The 19,274-nt window shown below is 43.4% G+C and overlaps 1 protein-coding gene across 1 annotated transcript in view; it reads right to left on the bottom strand.

The window, feature by feature from the left end:
* cep112 (centrosomal protein 112) overlaps positions 1-19,274 on the bottom strand; it is a 246,665-nt gene that overhangs the window by 179,294 nt on the left and 48,097 nt on the right. The window contains exons 9-11 of the mRNA XM_063184029.1: positions 7,256-7,355; positions 6,055-6,173; positions 4,211-4,354 (exon numbers count right to left, since the gene is read on the bottom strand). Of these exons, the coding sequence (XP_063040099.1) occupies positions 4,211-4,354; positions 6,055-6,173; positions 7,256-7,355 (363 nt within the window). The remainder of the gene's footprint in view (positions 1-4,210; positions 4,355-6,054; positions 6,174-7,255; positions 7,356-19,274) is intronic.

Below are 19,274 nucleotides of genomic sequence, written 5' to 3'. Positions count from 1 at the left end.
AAAAGCAAAGCTTATCAAAGAGAAGGGCCGGAGCAAACATCAAACAGACAAGCGTATGTGTGCCTTGTGTCTGTGTCTGTCTGTATGTGTGTGTGGTGTGCTTTGGGGAGAGGCATCAGGCCTTTGGCCTTGGTGGGGCTGGGAGGAAACTTCAAGGGGGTTGGTGCAGGGGCTTGAGGTACCTCCAGCGCCTCGGCCCTGCCTCAGCTGACAGCCGGATGACTCGAGGCCAGGCTGCAACGTGTCTGGGTGGAAGGGATGGTGCTTGGGGGGGGTTGGAGGCTGAAGGTAGTGATGGGCATGGGAGGAGAGGGTGGGGTGATGATGGTGGTGATGGTGATGGGGGTGGGTGGGTGGGTGGGTGGCGGGTAGGGGGTTGCTGAACAAACAGGGTCCAGGCATGTAGCATGTACCTGGGTGGAAGGGGTGGTGCTGATGGGGGGGCTGGGTCCAGGCTGTAGTGTGTGCCAGAGATGGTGCTAGGGCTGGGCTGGGGGAGTAAGGTGCAAATGCAGATGCAGAGGGTGGGGTGGGGGAGAGGTAGCAGAACAGACAAGGACCAAGCTGCAGCGTGTGTCTGGGTGGAGAGAGGAAGGAGTTACGGGATGGCGGTGCATGTGTGGGGGGTGGGGGCTGGGGGTTGCAGGTTTGGAGAACAGACAAGGTGTGTGTGTGTGCGTGTGTGTGTGTGTGTGTGAGCATGTGCGTAGGCTGGGAGGCTCAGGTGGGCGGCGCTGCAAAGGTCACTCCTAAACCAACATGAGAGGGAGGAGTAAAGGGCCCAGCTCATCTCATCTCCTATCCGACGACACAGGACGCTTTCATCCTCCGCCCCGTCTGGGCACGGAACACGTTTAATTATTAAAGAGGGGGGAGAGGAGGAGAGGGTAGGGAGGAGGGGGTGCTGTGCTGTCAGGGCTTGTGTGTGTGTGTGTGTGTGTGTGTGTGTGTGTGTGTGTGTGTGTGTGTGTGTGTGTGTGTGTGTGTGTGTGTGTGTGTGTGTGTGTGTGTGTGTGTGTGTGTGTGTGTGTATGTATGGGGAGGGTATATGTGGGGTTTGTGTCTGTCCATTGAAGCTGAGAAACTCCAGACTATTCAAAGGTCTCGGCCACCTTACAGCGCCTTCCTGATGCGCGTGACTGTTGTTGAATGCTAAATGGCCGAGATGTTTAAAGGGACACTGTGTGAGATTTTTAGTTGTTTATTTCCAGAATTCATGCTACCCATTCACTAATGTTACCGTTTTCATGAATACTTACCACCACCATCAAATTCAAAGTATTCATTATGACTGGAAAAATTGCATTTTTCTTACATGAAAAGGGGGATCTTCTCCATGGTCCGCCATTTTGAATTTCCAGAAATAGCCATTTTTAGCTGCAAAAATGACTGTACTTGGACCATACTAGAAAATGTGTTTATTACTTGTAAAGATCAAATTTGGCAATAGGCAGCCCAGTTTCAATGAGCAACATAGTTGCAGTACCTTTTTTGACCATTTCCTGCACAGTGTCCCTTTAAAGCAAAGGGAGAGAAAAAGAAAGAAGTGAATTATCTTGTGGGCTGGGGGGGATGGATATACTATCCCCCACCCCCACCCCTCCTTTCCTCAAAACACAAACTCATTATAGCTGTAATACCCTACACGCCCAAAACAAACAGGCTGGTCCAACCCCCCCCTTCTCCACCAATACAAGGTCAGTGACCACAAAATACTCCTTGTTTCGGAGCCCTACACACTCTCAAAAGTAAGTGTGTGTGTGTGTGTGTGTGTGTGTGTGTGTGTGTGTGTGTGTGTGTGTGTGTGTGTGTGTGTGTGTGTGTGTGTGTGTGTGTGTGTGTGTGTGTGTGTGTGTGTGTGTGTGTGTGTGTGTGTGTGTGTGTGTGTGTGTGTGTGTGTGTCCGTTCTTTGCCAGGAATGGGCAACATGTCAACTGCACGACACGGAAAGGGAGAGAAAAAAGCATGTGCCTCAAGTACCACACTGCAAGGCCATTGAAACAAGCTTTACCTTGACGTTTTACTATGTAGGCCAATATTTAAGCAATCTTCACATCGCAATCATGTGTACACACCTATACATGTATACGATATGTTTGTGTACACTGCACATGTATGTAGTGTATGTTTGTGAAGTATCTCTACTCAGGGTTCCCACACCTTTTTCGTGAACAAATTCAAGCACTTTTCAAGCACCTTCAAGCACCAAATTTGTCTGTTTTCAAGCACCTTTAATAGGTCACGGGAAGGGGTGTGGGGGTCCTCCCCCAGAAAATTTGGGGGTTTTAAGATGCAATTCCCTCCATTCTAATCAATTTTAGGGTGTCGAATGGCAAATCCCATCTGACATCTCACTCCCTCAGATTTTCAGATTTTCTGACAATTTAGTCCTATTATTTGGCTTACTAAGTTTGACTTGACACAAATTTCAAGCATTTTCAAGCACTTCACCAAAAATTCAAGCATTTTCATAACCTTGAAAACACTTAATTGAAATTCAAGCATTTTCAAGGAGTCCAAGCACCAGTGGGAACCCTGTCTACTCTACTCACCGTGACCTGGTCTGACTGGTGTACTCCACCTCCATATTGGCCACCGTGTGTGCTGGAGTGTCTGAGAGTGCTAATGTACTTGCTAATGTGTGATGTGCTGTATCATCTATAGGCTGTGTATTAGGAGGTTTGTCATGTTATAACTCTACTATAACATGTTATAACTCTATGTACCACTATGTGTGAGTGCTAATGTATGTGTTCATTTGTGATATGCTGTATTATGTGTACATTGTGTGTTATGACTCTACTCACCGTGACCTGTGTCTGGCTGGTGTACTCCACCTCCATCTTGGCCACAGTATGTAGGAAGATGTGTGTTAACGATATATTATGTGTGTTAATGATATATTATGTGAATTATGCTGTGTGTTATGCGCTGGGGCAGCGCATTATGTGCTGGGGCAGCCGTGGCCTAGTGGTTCAGGGGATGGACTTTAAATCAGAGGGTTGCCGGTTCGAATCCCACCCTTCCATGGTGAGCAAGGCACCAGACCACACTGCTCCAGGGACTGTAACTAATACCCTGTCCTGTAACTACTCCTGTAAGGCGCTTTGGATAAAAGCATCAGCTAAGTGTAATGTAATGTATTTTGACTTTACTCACCGTGACCTGTGTCTGGCTGGTGTATTCCACCTCCATCTTGGCCACAGTACCGTATGTACCACTATGTATGAGAGTGCTAATGTGTGTTCATTGGTGATATGCTGTATTATGTGTATACGTGTATTGTGTGTTATGACTCTACTAACCGTGACCTGTGTCTGGCTGGTGTACTCCACCTCCATCTTGGCCACAATACCTTATGTACCACTATGTACAGGTATGAGTGCTAATGTGTGTTCATTTGTGATATGCTGTATTATGTGTATGCTGTGTTATGTGTTATGACTCTACTCACCGTGACCTGTGTCTGGCTGGTGTATTCCACCTCCATCTTGGCCACAGTACAATATGTACCACTATGTACAGGTATGAGTGCTAATGTGTGTGCTAATTTGTGATATGCTGTGTTATGTGTTATGACTCTACTTACCGTGACCTGTGTCTGGCTGGTGTATTCCACCTCCATCTTGGCCACAGTACCATATGTACCACTATGTACAGGTATGAGTGCTAATGTGTGTGCTAATTTGTGATATGCTGTATTATGTGTATGCTGTTTTATGTGTTATGACTTTACTCACCGTGATCTGGCTGGTGTACTCCACCTCCATCTTGGCCATAGTACCACTATGTATGAGTGCTAATGTGTGTTCATTTGTGATATGCTGTATTATGTGTATGCTGTGCTGTGTGTTGTGACTTTACTCACTGTGACCTGTGTCTGGCTGGTGTATTCCACCTCCATCTTGGCCATAGTATGTAGGAAGATGTGTGTTAATGATATATTGTGTGTATCATTATGACTTTACTCACCGTGACCTGTGTCTGGCTGGTGTACTCCACCTCCATCTTGGCCATAGTACCACTATGTATGAGTGCTAATGTGTGTTCATTTGTGATATGCTGTATTATGTGTATGCTGTGCTGTGTGTTGTGACTTTACTCACTGTGACCTGTGTCTGGCTGGTGTATTCCACCTCCACCTTGGCCATAGTATGTAGGAAGATGTGTGTTAATGATATATTGTGTGTATCATTATGACTTTACTCACCGTGACCTGTGTCTGGCTGGTGTACTCCACCTCCATCTTGGCCAGCCTCTGGTTGGTATCCTCCAGCAGCTCCTGGATGTTCTCCGTGTGCTTCTTCTGCAGCTCAAACTTGGCGTGCTCCATCTCCGCCACGGACGCGTGCAGCTAACCACAGGAAGTCAGAGGTCAGCAGTGCATAGAAGTGCAAGTACGTATAAGTACATTTAGGGTGTAAGTACAACAGTAGAACATGAAAACCCCAAAATCCAACTAGAGATGCACAGGATGCAAGATCCGGTTCCGGATCCGGCAGGATAATAGGGTTTTTTCACAGGATCCGGATCCGGCAGGATCTTAAGCAGTGGATCCGGTATCCGGCAGTTACCTAAAAATCAGGATCTGGTGCATCTCTAGCCTAGGTTTTTCAGACAGTCTTTCACAACCCCAATTGCTGCATGGAGTGAAAGCCCTTTGGAAGCAGGCAGTGCAGGCAGTGTGGCAGTAAGCTAATGAGTCTAAAAAATAGTTTGAGCCAACGTAATAAAAAGGGCCCACGTGTGCGAGTAGGCTATGTGTTTCAACCCTTTCTTAGGATCCGGTATACGTTTCAGCCCTTTCGTATGATCCAGTATCCGGTTCCGGATCCGGCAGGATCTTAAGCATTGGATCCGGTATCCGGCAGGATCCTAAAAATCAGGATCCGGATCCGGCAGGATCCTAAAAATCAGGATCCGGTGCATCTCTAGATCCAGCTAGCACAGAATCAGGTACATCGCTCGATAGTAACTGTGAACCAGTTGCTCAGTGAAGTAACTTGTAATGGAAGGAAACTATTATGGCAGGTTTTGTTTTTTATTTCTAACTTAAACTTTGGCCACGTAGGTCAAATGGTTAACAATAACCCTAGAATTAGCCTTGACTTAACATTATAAGTCAAGTTAGAGTAATATATTACACACAGGCAAGCAGCGGGATGTCTGATGCCACCATGTTATATTTTTTCAGGGGCCAAAGGTGCTGCAAAGGGTTGTGAGCTTTACACACATGTATCTCCTGTCGAGACTTCTGACGAATAATAATTGTAATGGAACCACACAGTTTGTACACAATTTCAAGGTATAGAGGAAGGTATGGTAGGCCTACCACCTTCTTGTATATATCTTAAGAAAGAATCTGAAATTATATCTGTGTCTTTGTAATTCTGAGATAAGGAAATGAATGGCATCTCTACCAAAAAAAAAAAAAAAGAAGGAAAATGTCCACCCACGCGGCAGCAGTGGTTTAACATACATTTCATCTAATGCTGAAGAAACGCGATGCAATGGCAATCCTCCAGGAGCACACACAACACCTGGTGCTTCTTGATTGATGTAGTTGCGAAACACACAATTCTAACTTGGGGCAACTCTTTCTAGGAGTTCTCCCCATGGTCTGCAGTCTGAAGTGCTGTATGGGAGCTCTCTCCCTTTCTTCTTCCTATGGTTGGTCTGTACTGTACTGTACTGTACTGTACTGTACTGTACTGTACTGTGCGGTATGCTAAACCACAGGGCTGGACTGACCATCTGGCATACAGGGCATTTTCCCGATGATCCGATCGTCCCAAAGGACAGATGGTATTGTTTTTGGTTTGTGTCTCTGTGTTTTTTAGGAACTGGCCCACAGTTTAGAGGGAGCATCCCACTGGTCCGTCTGCAATATAGACACTGGATTGTGTCAAACAGGATATAGTATGAAAATGGGTTGTACTGTAGTGCGTATCAGTTTAAGCCAAAAAGAAAAAAAAAGCCCGGCTGTTTTTTTTGTTTTTTTTAACGCCCCAGTCCAGTCCTGCTAAGCCGTGTGAGCTCATTACGCTACTCTACCTTCTTCTCCCACTCGTTCCTCAGGGAGTCGGCGCTCTGCTCAGCCATCTTCTTCAACTCAGTGATCTGCTTCTCCTTGTTCTCCCGGATCACCTGCGACTCGCGGACCAGGCTCTGGACTACAGCAGGATGTGGAATATTGACAAAGGACACTGTTAAGTTAACCACTGGAGACACAACAGGAGAAATGGTGTGCAAATGTTGCAAAAAATATGTAAATATTTATTCACCCGAGAATGTGTTTCATGTAGTATGGTACTTTCTATAGCTGTTACTAATAGATATCATGGGGCTCATTGATGCAGCTGGGTGGTGGCTCACAGGGGAGTGGCTATGGTTCCCACACCGTCAGAGACGAGGCAATAAACGCTGTTTATTAGTGATATATTCAACATTTTCAGCCTTAGCAACATCAGACTTGGCACAGCAATCACTCACACCATTAGCAAGACACCTGTCATTTTGAACATGCACAAAGAGACAGATGTTCCTTGTATTTATAGATCAATTAGTATTGCTAGCCCAAACACTTTGGGCCGAGCTGCCAGCACCTGGGATTGGTCAGGAAAAGCCTCATCACTCTCTTCCTCCTCATTACTCACAAAGTAACGGCCCTAGTGGACTTTTGTCCTCTGTTTCCTGTCTCAGTCTCTCAACGCGCTAACTACAACAGAGTATGAAGGTTATCCATCAAGTGAGATGACTGTGAAAAACATTACGCACTAGCACTGTTCCTGTGGAGGAGTTAAAGGGACACTGTGTGAGATTTTTAGTTGTTTATTTCCAGAATTCATGCTGCCCATTCACTAATGTTACCTTTTTCATGAATACTTACCACCAGCATCACATTCTAAGTATTCATTATGACTGGAAAAATTGCACTTTTCATACATGAAAAGGGGGATCTTCTCCATGGTCCGCCATTTTGAATTTCCAAAAATAGCCATTTTTAGCTGCAAAAATGACTGTACTTGGACCATACTAGAAAATATTTGTTTATTACTTAGCAAACTTTCATGTAAAGATCAAATTTGGCAATAGGCAGCCCAGTTTCAATGAGCAGCATAGTTGCAGTACCTTTTTTGACCATTTCCTGCACAGTGTCCCTTTAAAGTTTGTTCTGTGCTACTTTGCCTGGTCTTTCAGTAACTCCTTTTTCGGCTTTGTACAGTATCAGTGCTGGCCAACGTGACGGACACACCTCTCTTCTCCAACATCCGGATGGCCTCCTCCGCTTCCTTTTGTTTGCCCTTGAACAGCGTCTTAAGATCCTCCATCTCTCTGTTCTTACGCTCTAGGATCTGAACAATAAAACAGACACAGGCACACACAGGCACACACAGGCACACACAGACACGCACGCACGCACGCATGCACGCACACGTACACACCAATCAAAACATGAGATTCCACACCAAAAAAATACTTGGGACAGTGATTTAATCACAGACGCACGCACGAAGCACGTATGCACGCACACACGAATCAAAACATGCGATTCGACACACAAAAAAAAATACTTGGGACAGTAATTTAATGTGACCAAAAGCGTGGTGACACAGGGACCTGTGGGGTTCAGCTGCCCGCAGTGACGCATCTGCCTCATATCAAGACTCGGTGATGAGACGGACCTGATTCCAGCGCTGTGGCAGACCAAAAGCCAGTGTGTGCGCTGTACCACCACTGACTAACGACTGCACTGAGGGCCATCTTGACGTAAGTTGCGGGAAGGAGGCAGGATCTCACTGGACGTCTATGTGCAAGATGTTCTTAAGTGGTTGTGAAAGAGCGAGCTTAGCTCACTTAAAAAATAATTTAAAAAAAGAAAGAAAGAAACAAACAAAGGTTGGACACGTATAGGCCACGTCATGTGACCCAGATCCATGTGCCTTCAGTATCTCTCTGCTTTCAATTCCTGCTTCATCTGGGCAGCACATGCGGCAGCAGCAGAGATCAGCCATCGTCTAGAGCAGTGTTTCTCAACAGGGGTGCCGAGGCACCCTGGGGTGCCGCGGAAACATGGCTGATAAATACATTTTGTAATATAATATTTGTCTAAATTAATAAATGAATGGTTAGTCAGTGGAATCTTTCATCTGCCTTTTACGCACTATAAAGTAATTTTAGGTCTCCCCAGTAAGCTGCAACTTCAAACGTAGGTTGTATGACGTCTCCAAATGTGTTAATTTTCTAAGCTTGTGTGGTATCGGATGCGATGCCATGCCATGTTACAGCTTGTTGGCTTGGGGTGCCTTGAAATGTTTCATGAATTGAAAGGGTGCCTTGCCTTAAAAAAAGGTTGAGAAACACTGGTCTAGAGAGATGCTCCCCACTCCTGATGGAGAGTGGAAAACATTCTTATGCACAGCCTTGTCTGCAACAGGGAGGAGGGAGGGGTGAAAAAACATCTCTCTCTCTCTCTCCCTCCCTCTATCTCTCTCCACTTCACTTTGCTCTCTTTTTTCCCCCCCTCTGCATGATTCGTCTGAGTCTAAGCATGTCCAGCATTCTGTGGCAGACACTTGCGTCTTTGGAAAGGGGAGGACGATCCCTTTAACCCCCATCATCGACTTGCCACTAAGTATGTTATCTGTAACTGCCTCTATAATACGCCAGACCCCAACGATAGCTATATTATTCCCTAGAGGGGAATAACCAGAGGGAGATATCACTCTTTCTCTATCCTTCTCTATCCTTTCTCTCTCTCACTTTCTCTCTCTCTCTCTCTCTCTCTCTCTCTCTCTCTTTCTCTCTCTCTCTCTCTCTCTTTCTCTCGCTCTCTCTCTCTCTCTCTCTCTCTCTCTTTCTCTCTCTCTCTCTCTCTCTCTCTCTCTCTTTTTCTCTCTCCCTCTCTCTTGCTCTGACTTTCTAAATCCTCCCCTCCCTCTCAGTTGAACTCAGGCAGACAAATCCTTCTCCGTTCGCCTCCTAAGACTGGCAAAGCTGTCAAAGTAAGTATGCATCTTTCTACTGGAGACAAAAGAGGACTTGTTCAGAGTTTCCATCGTCCATCATGTATAATGCATTCTGTCGTGATTTAGAATCATTAGGAAGACATTATAGAACACCTCAATGTTTTTTTCCCTCACATACACACTATAACATACAGAATTACAACTCTGTTCCAGCATCTGATTCTACAGTTTATTTTGCTAGTTATTAGCTTTCTGAGCAATGCTCAGTTTTTGAACTCTCGCCAAAGTCTATCTGTCTCATCAGTTTTACTAAAATATTTGGTGGCTTTCTTCCTCTAAGTTTCCAAGTCTCCAAAACATGGCCATGAGAATGCATTAGGATTTTTTTTACATGGTACATTCCTTTCCTACCATTCAATGGGTTTGACATGCAGGGTACTTGTGAGTCATGTTAGATAATATTCATAACCAAAACAGACTGTATGAAAAAGAAAATCAATGCACCGCCAAGGAAACAAACGACAACAACTGGGTCTTCCGTCTACAAATGAAAACTGCTAACAGAGTACACAGGTATCAAAAAAAGATGTTTCCAGTTTCTGCTTCACTGTGTTCCATAGTGGCAACAGTCCCATACAGCATTTCTGCTTAGATATCAGGCTCAGTTGCTATTTACAGGTGAAAATATACAGCTAGGACATATCATGTCTTGTTTTTAAGTGATTAATTATGTACGCTGTAGGGGGAAGTCTGTGACAAAATGTTGCCAATGTAAGGCTGGCAATAATGTGGTCACTTCTGTTTTTTGACAGAGCTTTAACAGCTTCTTTTAAAACAGTTTGAAGCTGAGGCATGGCATAACAGATTTAGCCAGGATTGTCAAATGGTTAATAAAAAGCTGAAAGGGCGACAGGATATTAAGGTCGTAATAATGCCCCTTGGCAAAGGTTTGAGTCATTTGAGTCAGAACAGGATCCTTACTTAAGTTTTATTCTCATCCAGCGGTGGGACATTTTGAGACATCCATCCATGTATTTTTGTGATGGCAAATTCAGAAATAAGTTCTTGCTGTGTCTCTAATGAGAAATGCTATGTTCAATAGGTTACGCATGAATAATACCTGAATAATACTGTTTTCTATGATTTGACATTACTATCAAAAGATTGGGACCCAATATGTTCCATATGGAAGAGTCTATTTTACATGTCTGAGTGGGGCTTTGTCAAAGCTGTTGTCTTGGGCTAGTCATCATTCCTCCTTTTACATTCTCTCTTTCATCCTCTCTTGTTGCTTATCTCTCTCTCTCTCTCTCTCTCTCTCTCTCTCTCTCTCTCTCTCTCTCTCTCTCTCTCTCTCTCTCTCTCTCTCTCTCTCTCTCTCTCTCTCTCCCTCTCCCTCTCCCTCTCCCTCTATCTCTCCCTCGGTCTCTCTGCACTGGCTGTGGCACTACCAGTTCGGCAGGTCCTGCTAACAGTCTTCCCATTGTGCTAGGGTGTGGGTGGACGAGCAGGCGGGCGGTCGGGGAGGCAGGCCCCCTGTTATTGTTCAGCAGATGCAGGGCGGCTGCCACTTTGATGTGGTATGAGGAATGTTTGGGGGTTGGAGAGGGAGCTGATGGGAGATAGCAGGCCGAGGCGAGGCGAGGCGAGGCGAGGCGCAGGGATCCTGACCCTGGTTATGATGTACGTGCTGCCGGCCTGCCTGATGCAGATGAGCTTGATGCCTGCAAAGGCACACGAGCCAGGCTTGAGGCGGGCACAATGGAAAGAGAGATAGGGGGATGGAAGGAGGGAGGGAGGGGGAGAAAGAGAGAGAGACAGGCTGGCAGACAGAGAAGCAGACAGACAGGCACACAGGCAAAGATAAACAGACATAGAGTATGTATACAGAGATTCTGTGTGTTATTATGTAGTAGAGTATGTTGTATGCAATATATGATGACGTTTTTAGACAATGCAAGATATGCTCTGTCCCACTACTAGAGCCGCTTAGTGGTAATTGAATTGACTTGAATTGGCAGAGAAATCTAGTGCAGGTGACAGCAGCAACATGAACAAACATTTGCCAGGTAATTTCTGCGGACATATGGCAGGCCGTCAGAGCAAACATGGCCAGATGGACACAGAGAGAGAGAGAGAGAGAGAGAGAGAGAGAGAGAGAGAGAGAGAGAGAGAGAGAGAGAGAGAGAGAGAGAGAAGAGAGAGAGAGAGAGAGGAGAGAGAGAGAGAGAGGGGAGAGAGAGAGAGAGAGAGAGAGAGAGAGAGAGAGAGAGAGAGAGAGAGAGAGAGAGAGAGAGAGAGAGAGAGAGAGAGAGAGAGAGAGAGGAGATGGTGGTAACATGTGATAAAGTGATGATGGAGGGTTAGAGGGAGGGAGAGTGTTGGTGGTGGGTGGGCAGCGGGGCCATGGCTACTCCCATGGGGCTTGGGGCAGGTGCCTTCTCCAGGGAGACCTGCTTTGGTCCCTGGAAGTGGCGTGGCACATTTTCAAAGCGCCTCCCTCCCACCAACCATCCCCAAAACCCCCACAGCGAGCACCCAGCACTGCTCTAACCCTTCCCTAGGGGAGGTGGACGAATGCTGAGGTAGGCTGGCTGGACGTCTGGCTGTGTGTGTGTGTGTGTGTGTGTGTGTGTGTGTGTGTGTGTGTGTGTGTGTGTGTGTGTGTGTGTGTGTGTGTGTGTGTGTGTGTGTGTGTGTGTGTGTGTGTGTGTGTTTGGGACGGACACCTGAGCAAATATTGACATCCCCACGCCGAAGCGCCTTTGAAGTTGCAGGAAAAAGCATGCGGCACCGTATCAACACACAAACACTTGGGGCCACGGCACGCCGCCTCAAACCACCAACCACCAACACAACCTACCGCTCACGCACACTGTTGGAGTAATGTACATAAGTTATTCACTTTGTCTAACTCTTGTCCCCAGGCTTTAAGTCAGGGCATATGTATGTGCGTATATTCTGAATGTGTCATTGTTTTCGCTCTGTGCCTGCAGGCCAGAGAAAGAGAGAGAGAGAGCAGGAATGTTCTTCAACTGTAGCAAACACTCTCTCATTAGGCGAGGAGAAAAGGACAAGGTCACATTCAGTCTGTTTCAGCTAAATAACAAGATATTCTGCTAAGAAATATGCTACTGTGTAAACTGGTATTCTGCTAAGAAATATGCTACTGTGTAAACTGGTTTCAACTGGTTTAGCTAATTACCCCTCCCCTTAGACCAATTGAAACCGAAATTGTAACTAGGGCTTTCCTTCAATAAAACGTAAGGAGAAGGAGGCTGTTTTCAGAGTGATCTTGGACATTGTAACTGAAAGCAGTCTCCTGGTCACCCTCCTTGCAAGTGTTGAATTTAACTCAAGTTCTCTGTGACTCTTCTGTACAGGTTATTAGAGATAAATGTTGGTAGCTTAAACCTAACATTTAATTGGTCCTTTCGAACCGGATTCCAAGATACCTGACGATTCCAGCGTGCGAGTGAGATCCAGGAAGACTGTGGCCACAGCACTAAGACCCTTTGCGGGACTGGTCCCTCCCTCGCAGGCTGGGATCTGAGGGTTGACGGAATACCCCAAGAGAACAGAGAATTGTGAGTAGGTCTTTTATTCAAAAGGATTGAATGTGAAAGACGGTAAATAGAGAGTAAAACCCTGACAATTCTAGACTCTATCAGGTAAAATAGGAGGCCAGACTCCTCTGTGTCGTTGAACAAGTTAAAGACTGGACTACGTAAAGTAAAGGGAGAGCAGACTCCCCTAGTTTAGAAGAAACTAGTTAAAATCTGTGTTCTCCGTGTTGAGAAAAGTGTGGAAGTGTGTATGAAAGGAAATACATTTACCATTAGGTGATTGTGTTTCATACCAATTCAACAAGAGTAAAGTAGTGAGCCCTTGTGGATGCTCGTATGCAAGAAGGTTCCACCTGAGAAGGTCGAAGAGAACCTTACCACAACGGTCGTTGATCGCTACCTTGTTGCAAAAACCCAGTGTTAGAATACTGCAGGTATTAAAGAACCACTGGGCCAAATTTTAGTTCAAAATGGGAACGGGGCAAAGCAAAGACAGAGAGAAGTTCTTGGAAGAACTATCGTGTAAAGACTGAAAAGTAGTACAAAAAGAAGACCCTACGGCAATAGCACCTTTGTGTTATTGGATAAAGCGGTACGAATAGAAAAATACTTGATAAATGCTTTATATGTGGAGAAAAGGGTCACTGGGCAAGGCATTGCCCACAAACAAACAAAAAATGTAGATCTGAAAACTCTGAAATTATAGCAAAACTAGTGTGAAAAAGCAAATGACAGCCATTTGGATTACTCACTGAGCAGTTAATGTCTCAGATAACATATAGTAATATGATATGTTTACTAACAACTGTGATCTCTGTTTGTCTGTCTGTGTGGGCCCTATTTGTTGTATGAATTGTCCTAGTGGGACACCCCACTGTGTGTGTGTGAGAGAGGTTGTATATGTGTCTGTGGAGTGTACGTGTGTATCTGTGGAGTGAGTGCCTATAATATGTCTGAGAGTGGAAGACATACTTTGGGTGTTTAGTGGAGGTACTAGGGATGGTACAAACCGCACCGAAAACCGAAATCGTATAATTCACACACCATACCGAACCGTGAAATGCAGTCCGTGGCAAACCGCAATTCATGTACTGCCCAGAAAAATATGTTAAGTAGAGATTCTAGGAGTATCTTACCCAGTCTCTCTGATTAATACATTAGTATATAAGACCAATCAGAGGATGACACAATTAAAATCACACCATTTTCACATTATAAGCCTATACAAACCATATGTAGGATATTTAGTGATAGGTCTGATTCTATTAGCCACTTGAAAGAGGGCATTTGAAAGGCTGATGAACGAGAACCGTGACCTTGATTCCGTGATATGAACCGCACCGTGAATTTTGTCAATCGTTCCACCCCTAGGAGGTACTCTATTGTGTTCAGAGTTAGCCGAAGCTTGTGAGTGCACATGTTGAAACAAAATTTTTAAAAAAAGAAGGAGCCTTTTATTTTATTCTACAATTCAACTTTGAGGTCTAGAATTTTGTCATGATTTTGTTTTTCCACACATTCTTACCCATTTATTTTTGGCACGAGAAAATGGGGTTGTGGAGTTATGTTTGTTTCTTTAGGCAACTGTTTTCAATTGATTGTTAATGTTTAATGCATTGTCTTAAGTAAGAAATCACCAACCGTGGTGAAGGCCACCGGGCCCTTTCTACCTGGCCCTTTATGTGTAAGAAAAGCGTAACGTTGCGATGGTCTCTTTTTGATGGTTTGTGCAAGTAGGGTATTGGTTGGTTTAAAGAGGTGTAATTTAATTGTGGAATCTGGGTTCGCCAGGTTTCCCCAGTCTGTATAAACAATGGAAAAGTGAAACTGAACGTAAAGAAAGCTGAAGCAGGTTGAAGAGACTTTGAAGGCTATTTGTTTATATTTGTGATAGGCCTACTCGTTGTTTGTGCATTAAATGCTATTGTTTTAAATGGACTATCCTGAACATGTTAACTTTGCAAAAGAGTTTTGCTTTCATGATTTACTGTAGGCCTAACGAAAAAAGGCCCTGTTTTGGACAGTGACTATGCAATCAGGAATACACATGTTAGAGGAAGAAGGATGAAACCTCTTTCTCACAGAGGAGGAGGAAGATTTGCTAAAACCAGTCCCCACCGAACTCTGGTCTAAGGGACCCTGTGATGTTGGATTAATTAAAGGGGCAGCACCCGTTATAATAAAACCTAAAACTGAACACCGACCTAGGATAAAACAATACCACAGCTTAAAGTTATGTCAAATATCTATCATTGTCATTAGTTTAATACTATAAGTATGAACATTGCTTCACATGTTTGGCACTATGCAGTGCCTGGTATTGAATGAGGTGTGTGATGAGCAGAGGTGGAAAGAGTACAGAAAATGTGTACTCAAGTAAAAGTACCTATCTAAAAATCTACTCAAGTAAAAGTAAAAAGTACTTCACTTAAAATGTAATTTGAGTAAAAGTTACTTAGTTACTTTTAATTAGCTTTCCTCTTGAGAATGTCATGTTTATTTTCTTGAATATCGTCCTCCATAACCTCTATCTCTTGCTTGGCACCAGCCATCATCCAATACATTGATACAAGAGAGTAAAATAGTGGAAATGCTGTGTGCCATCCTGCACAAACTTTCATTTCCGGCGGATTGTGTCATTATTGTGCATTGCATTTTGTCTCTCAGTCATTTTTTTGTTTACTCAGTACTCAGGCCAGGTTCCAGTGTAATTGAGTAAAGTACTTGGGTCAAAATGTACTCAAGTACAAGTAAAAGTATTAATTTAAAAAATTACTTAAAAAGTACAAAGTATTCATAAAAGCTACTCAAGTACAATACTTGAGTAAAAGTAATTAGTTACTTTCCACCCTGGTGATGAGACATGTCAAGGTTTTCTACTTGCTTTTAAAAGTTTGAATTTGGGGACGTTGGGATCCTTATATTTTCATTTGTTTGATTTACAAAGGAAGAGACAGTTGTCTCTCTGTATTTTCATTTCATTACTGTTTTGAATTGTTTGGTTTGTTATTTTCGGATAAACCATATGTGTTACCGTGCCATACTTAGAATTAATCTGTGTAAGGGTCTTGAAACACCCTTTTCTTTCCTGTGTGAAGATAAGTAGGCCTACCTGTAGACCAGTGGTTCCCAACCTATGGGTCAGGACCCCCCTTATGGGTCGCCAAAGATCCAACGGGGGTCGCGGAGCCCTCTTGATTTTAAGGGGTTTCGTTTTAAATATATATAGCCCATGTTGAATAAAAGACAAAGCATTTAACTAATAAATGCATAGACGAAACAAATTGTAAGTGCTACATTAAACATTTATTCATTTGACCAAAGACGAATTGAGGAATAAAATAACTAAAATAAGTTATCGCAGGAAACGGAGGGCATCTTGTGACTCCGTCTCGTGCGGGCGCTCGCGTGGTTGGGTCACCAAAGCTTAACATAGTAAAAACATGGGTCCCCTAAGAAAAAGGTTGGGAACCACCACTGTACACTAACGATGAATCTGAGATTGAAACTTCATACAAACAAAGATTCAAAAGTTAAGATTAAAATTAAGTGTTTGCACAAGGCAAATAGTGAAAGGTTGGTCTAATTTTATCATGTTTTTAGACAAAAATGTATCATGTCATTTTTTCTTTCTCTTTCAAACCATGCGACGTTTGACCTAAAGTTAGACAAGGTCTGACCTTTATACCGTAGGTAAAGGGTCTGTCTGGTTGTTTCATTTTTCTTTTAAAGTTGCGTATTTTACAATGGCAGTTGTGTGTTCTTTCTTTTTATCTCTTACATTTTGATTGGTTTATCTAGTGATCTGTATGTCTGGGTGATGACAATGCGCAACTTTGGAATGGTGTGAGAAAGTGGAGAGTAGTAATACTAAATGTCATTCATTTTAATTTGATGGAGCCATGGGCTAAGCCATGTCTCAACAGGAGGGAGATAAGCATATACTACTTATGGTTTTAATTCCTATTCAAATTTTTTTTGGAGAGCATGTATAGTGTGTGCAAGGCACAATGCTCAAGGTAACCTAAGCATATCCACAAATATTATTGGATTCTCAAATTACTAAAAAAAAGAAGAAAAAAAAAAAAACACCCTATCTTATTTGTTGTAACGATGTGAGCAGTAAGATGCTTTGTGGTGCCAGATTGTTAATTGTGTGTAGTGTTTTGATGGTAGGTGTTCCCATACTTTGTGTTCCACTCCCTATTTTTGAATGTACTGACATTATTGGCAGGAGTTGGGCTAGGCCCTAAATCATCATGACCTCATGACAGAAGGACAGTGAGGACTGCATGCCAATATGTTTTAGTTCTGTTACAGAGGGATTTATGCAGACCTAACTACTATGTGAGGCCAGCTAATACTATGATTAAAGTAATTTTGTACTGCATGCTTAATGTTATGCTTCTCTGCCTATTATGTCCATCTGTGCATAGAGTATTTTCAGGGCTACATTGGATGCAGTAACCATATTTTTTCAGTCTGCGTTTATGGCCTATTCAGTAATGGACTGTACTCTAAACGTGAGCCACAATAGTCAGATATGACCAGAGTCGGTTTCATGTTATACTTTTGGGATTAAGTAATTTTCTTTTTCATAATTTTGCTGTGATCTTGATAATTGTTGTTCTCCCGGAATGTAGTGCTATCTATTTTATTTTGAGTATAGATTATGAGACAATGGTCGGTCTGTCTTGGGTTTTGTTTTGTCACCACTAACAAAACGTTTTTTTTTGTTTCTTTTCTATTATAATGCTCTCTACTCTGTTACAGCTGCGCACCTCCTCCACACTACTGACTGTGTGTGGATGAGTTGACTGAGAGCTTCTGTCTTTAAGCAAATGTTTGAAGAAGCCTGCCTTGATATATGTACCTATGAAATGGAGGGTGTGGGGAGATGTTTGGCAGAATTTTCATTTTTGGTTTATTCATTTTTGATTTTTTCTTTTTCAGAGTTTGATGCAAACAGGTATTTTGTGTGGACAATTACTGTGCTCAAAGTCTGTTTCGGAAATTACTTCAGTCTTATTGAGTCATGTGGATGGCACATATCTCAAACAGGAGAGATATTTTAGGATTAATCAGTGCATCAAACAAATGTGTGTATAGGGCACATGTTAAATGAAACATTGTTCTGAAACTTCACCCCTAACCTAACCTGAAACATTCATTTACAACAATGCTGATTTGGCTGATACACTGACTATGATAAATGTCTATGTGTAGAGTACTTTTCTCTGTTCTTGTTCATCTCGACAGGAAAAGGTCCTGCCAAAATCAAGGCTTAGGCCAGTAATTGGATGTTCATCAAAGTGCTGTCAGATGCACGTTAAGACTGTCCAAACCAAGTGCTGAGCCCACTGTCGTGAGGGTTACGATACATCTCTTGCACGGCAATCTAGGGAGACTTGGCGTGGACAGACCCTCCCAGTTGCTGTGGGTGGGGGTGGACCTGTCATCAAAAAGGGATTGAATGTTTACATTCCGTCCGTCTCAGTGCTGCTGGGGTGAACAAGGCGTTGCCCTCACCTTTACAGGGTTAACTTTCCCAAAGCCAATGGTGGAAGCAAGCTTGAGACTGTGTTTTTCCTTACAAACTGGAGACGAAAAAGGTGCTGGACATTTTCTATGGACATGGACTCTGTGAGTGGATACAGATCCCAGGATAATTGACACACACACGGATGGTGGGGTGAGTGTTGCCTGTGCCTGCCAGGGGCGCTGCCAGGGATGTTGGGCCCCATGGGAGATTCAACTTTTGGGGCCCTTGGGGGCCCCTCTCTCAGTGCTTGGGCCCTTGGAATCTGTGCTGCTTTCCCCCCCTAGCGGCCCCCATGGTACCTGCACCTGTCATACATTGCTTATGTGTGTTTAAACTTCAATAGCACCTGTCATACATTGCTTATGTGTGTTTAAACTTCATTAGGAGAACAAGAAAATGATTTCTATTTCTTCAGTTATGTGTATGTTCGAAACATAGGAATGATTTCTATTTCTTCCTAACTTTACGTGATTAGAATGACACCATAAAAGTTTTAACTGTGCTATACCCATTTAAAAATCTGTATTTTTGTGTGTTTATGGATAATGCCCTTATGAATGTATTATGGGTTTATGAATTTTGTTTGTTATGGAGTGGATTAATGCAGAGGTATCATGTTTGGCAACTGCGAGATAGTGCAAATTGAATAACAGGAGGGAAATGTTGGAGTAATGTACATAAGTTATTCACTTTGTCTAACTCTTGTCCCCAGGCTTTAAGTCAGGGCATATGTATGTGCGTATATTCTGAATGTGTCATTGTTTTCGCTCTGTGCCTGCAGGCCAGAGAAAGAGAGAGAGAGAGCAGGAATGTTCTTCAACTGTAGCAAACACTCTCTCATTAGGCGAGGAGAAAAGGACAAGGTCACATTCAGTCTGTTTCAGCTAAATAACAAGATATTCTGCTAAGAAATATGCTACTGTGTAAACTGGTATTCTGCTAAGAAATATGCTACTGTGTAAACTGGTTTCAACTGGTTTAGCTAATTACCCCTCCCCTTAGACCAATTGAAACCGAAATTGTAACTAGGGCTTTCCTTCAATAAAACGTAAGGAGAAGGAGGCTGTTTTCAGAGTGATCTTGGACATTGTAACTGAAAGCAGTCTCCTGGTCACCCTCCTTGCAAGTGTTGAATTTAACTCAAGTTCTCTGTGACTCTTCTGTACAGGTTATTAGAGATAAATGTTGGTAGCTTAA

The sequence above is a fragment of the Engraulis encrasicolus genome, chromosome 2, assembly GCF_034702125.1.
Source record: "Engraulis encrasicolus isolate BLACKSEA-1 chromosome 2, IST_EnEncr_1.0, whole genome shotgun sequence".
Lineage (NCBI taxonomy): Eukaryota > Metazoa > Chordata > Actinopteri > Clupeiformes > Engraulidae > Engraulis > Engraulis encrasicolus.
This window is presented reverse-complemented; position numbering and strand designations above follow the sequence as displayed.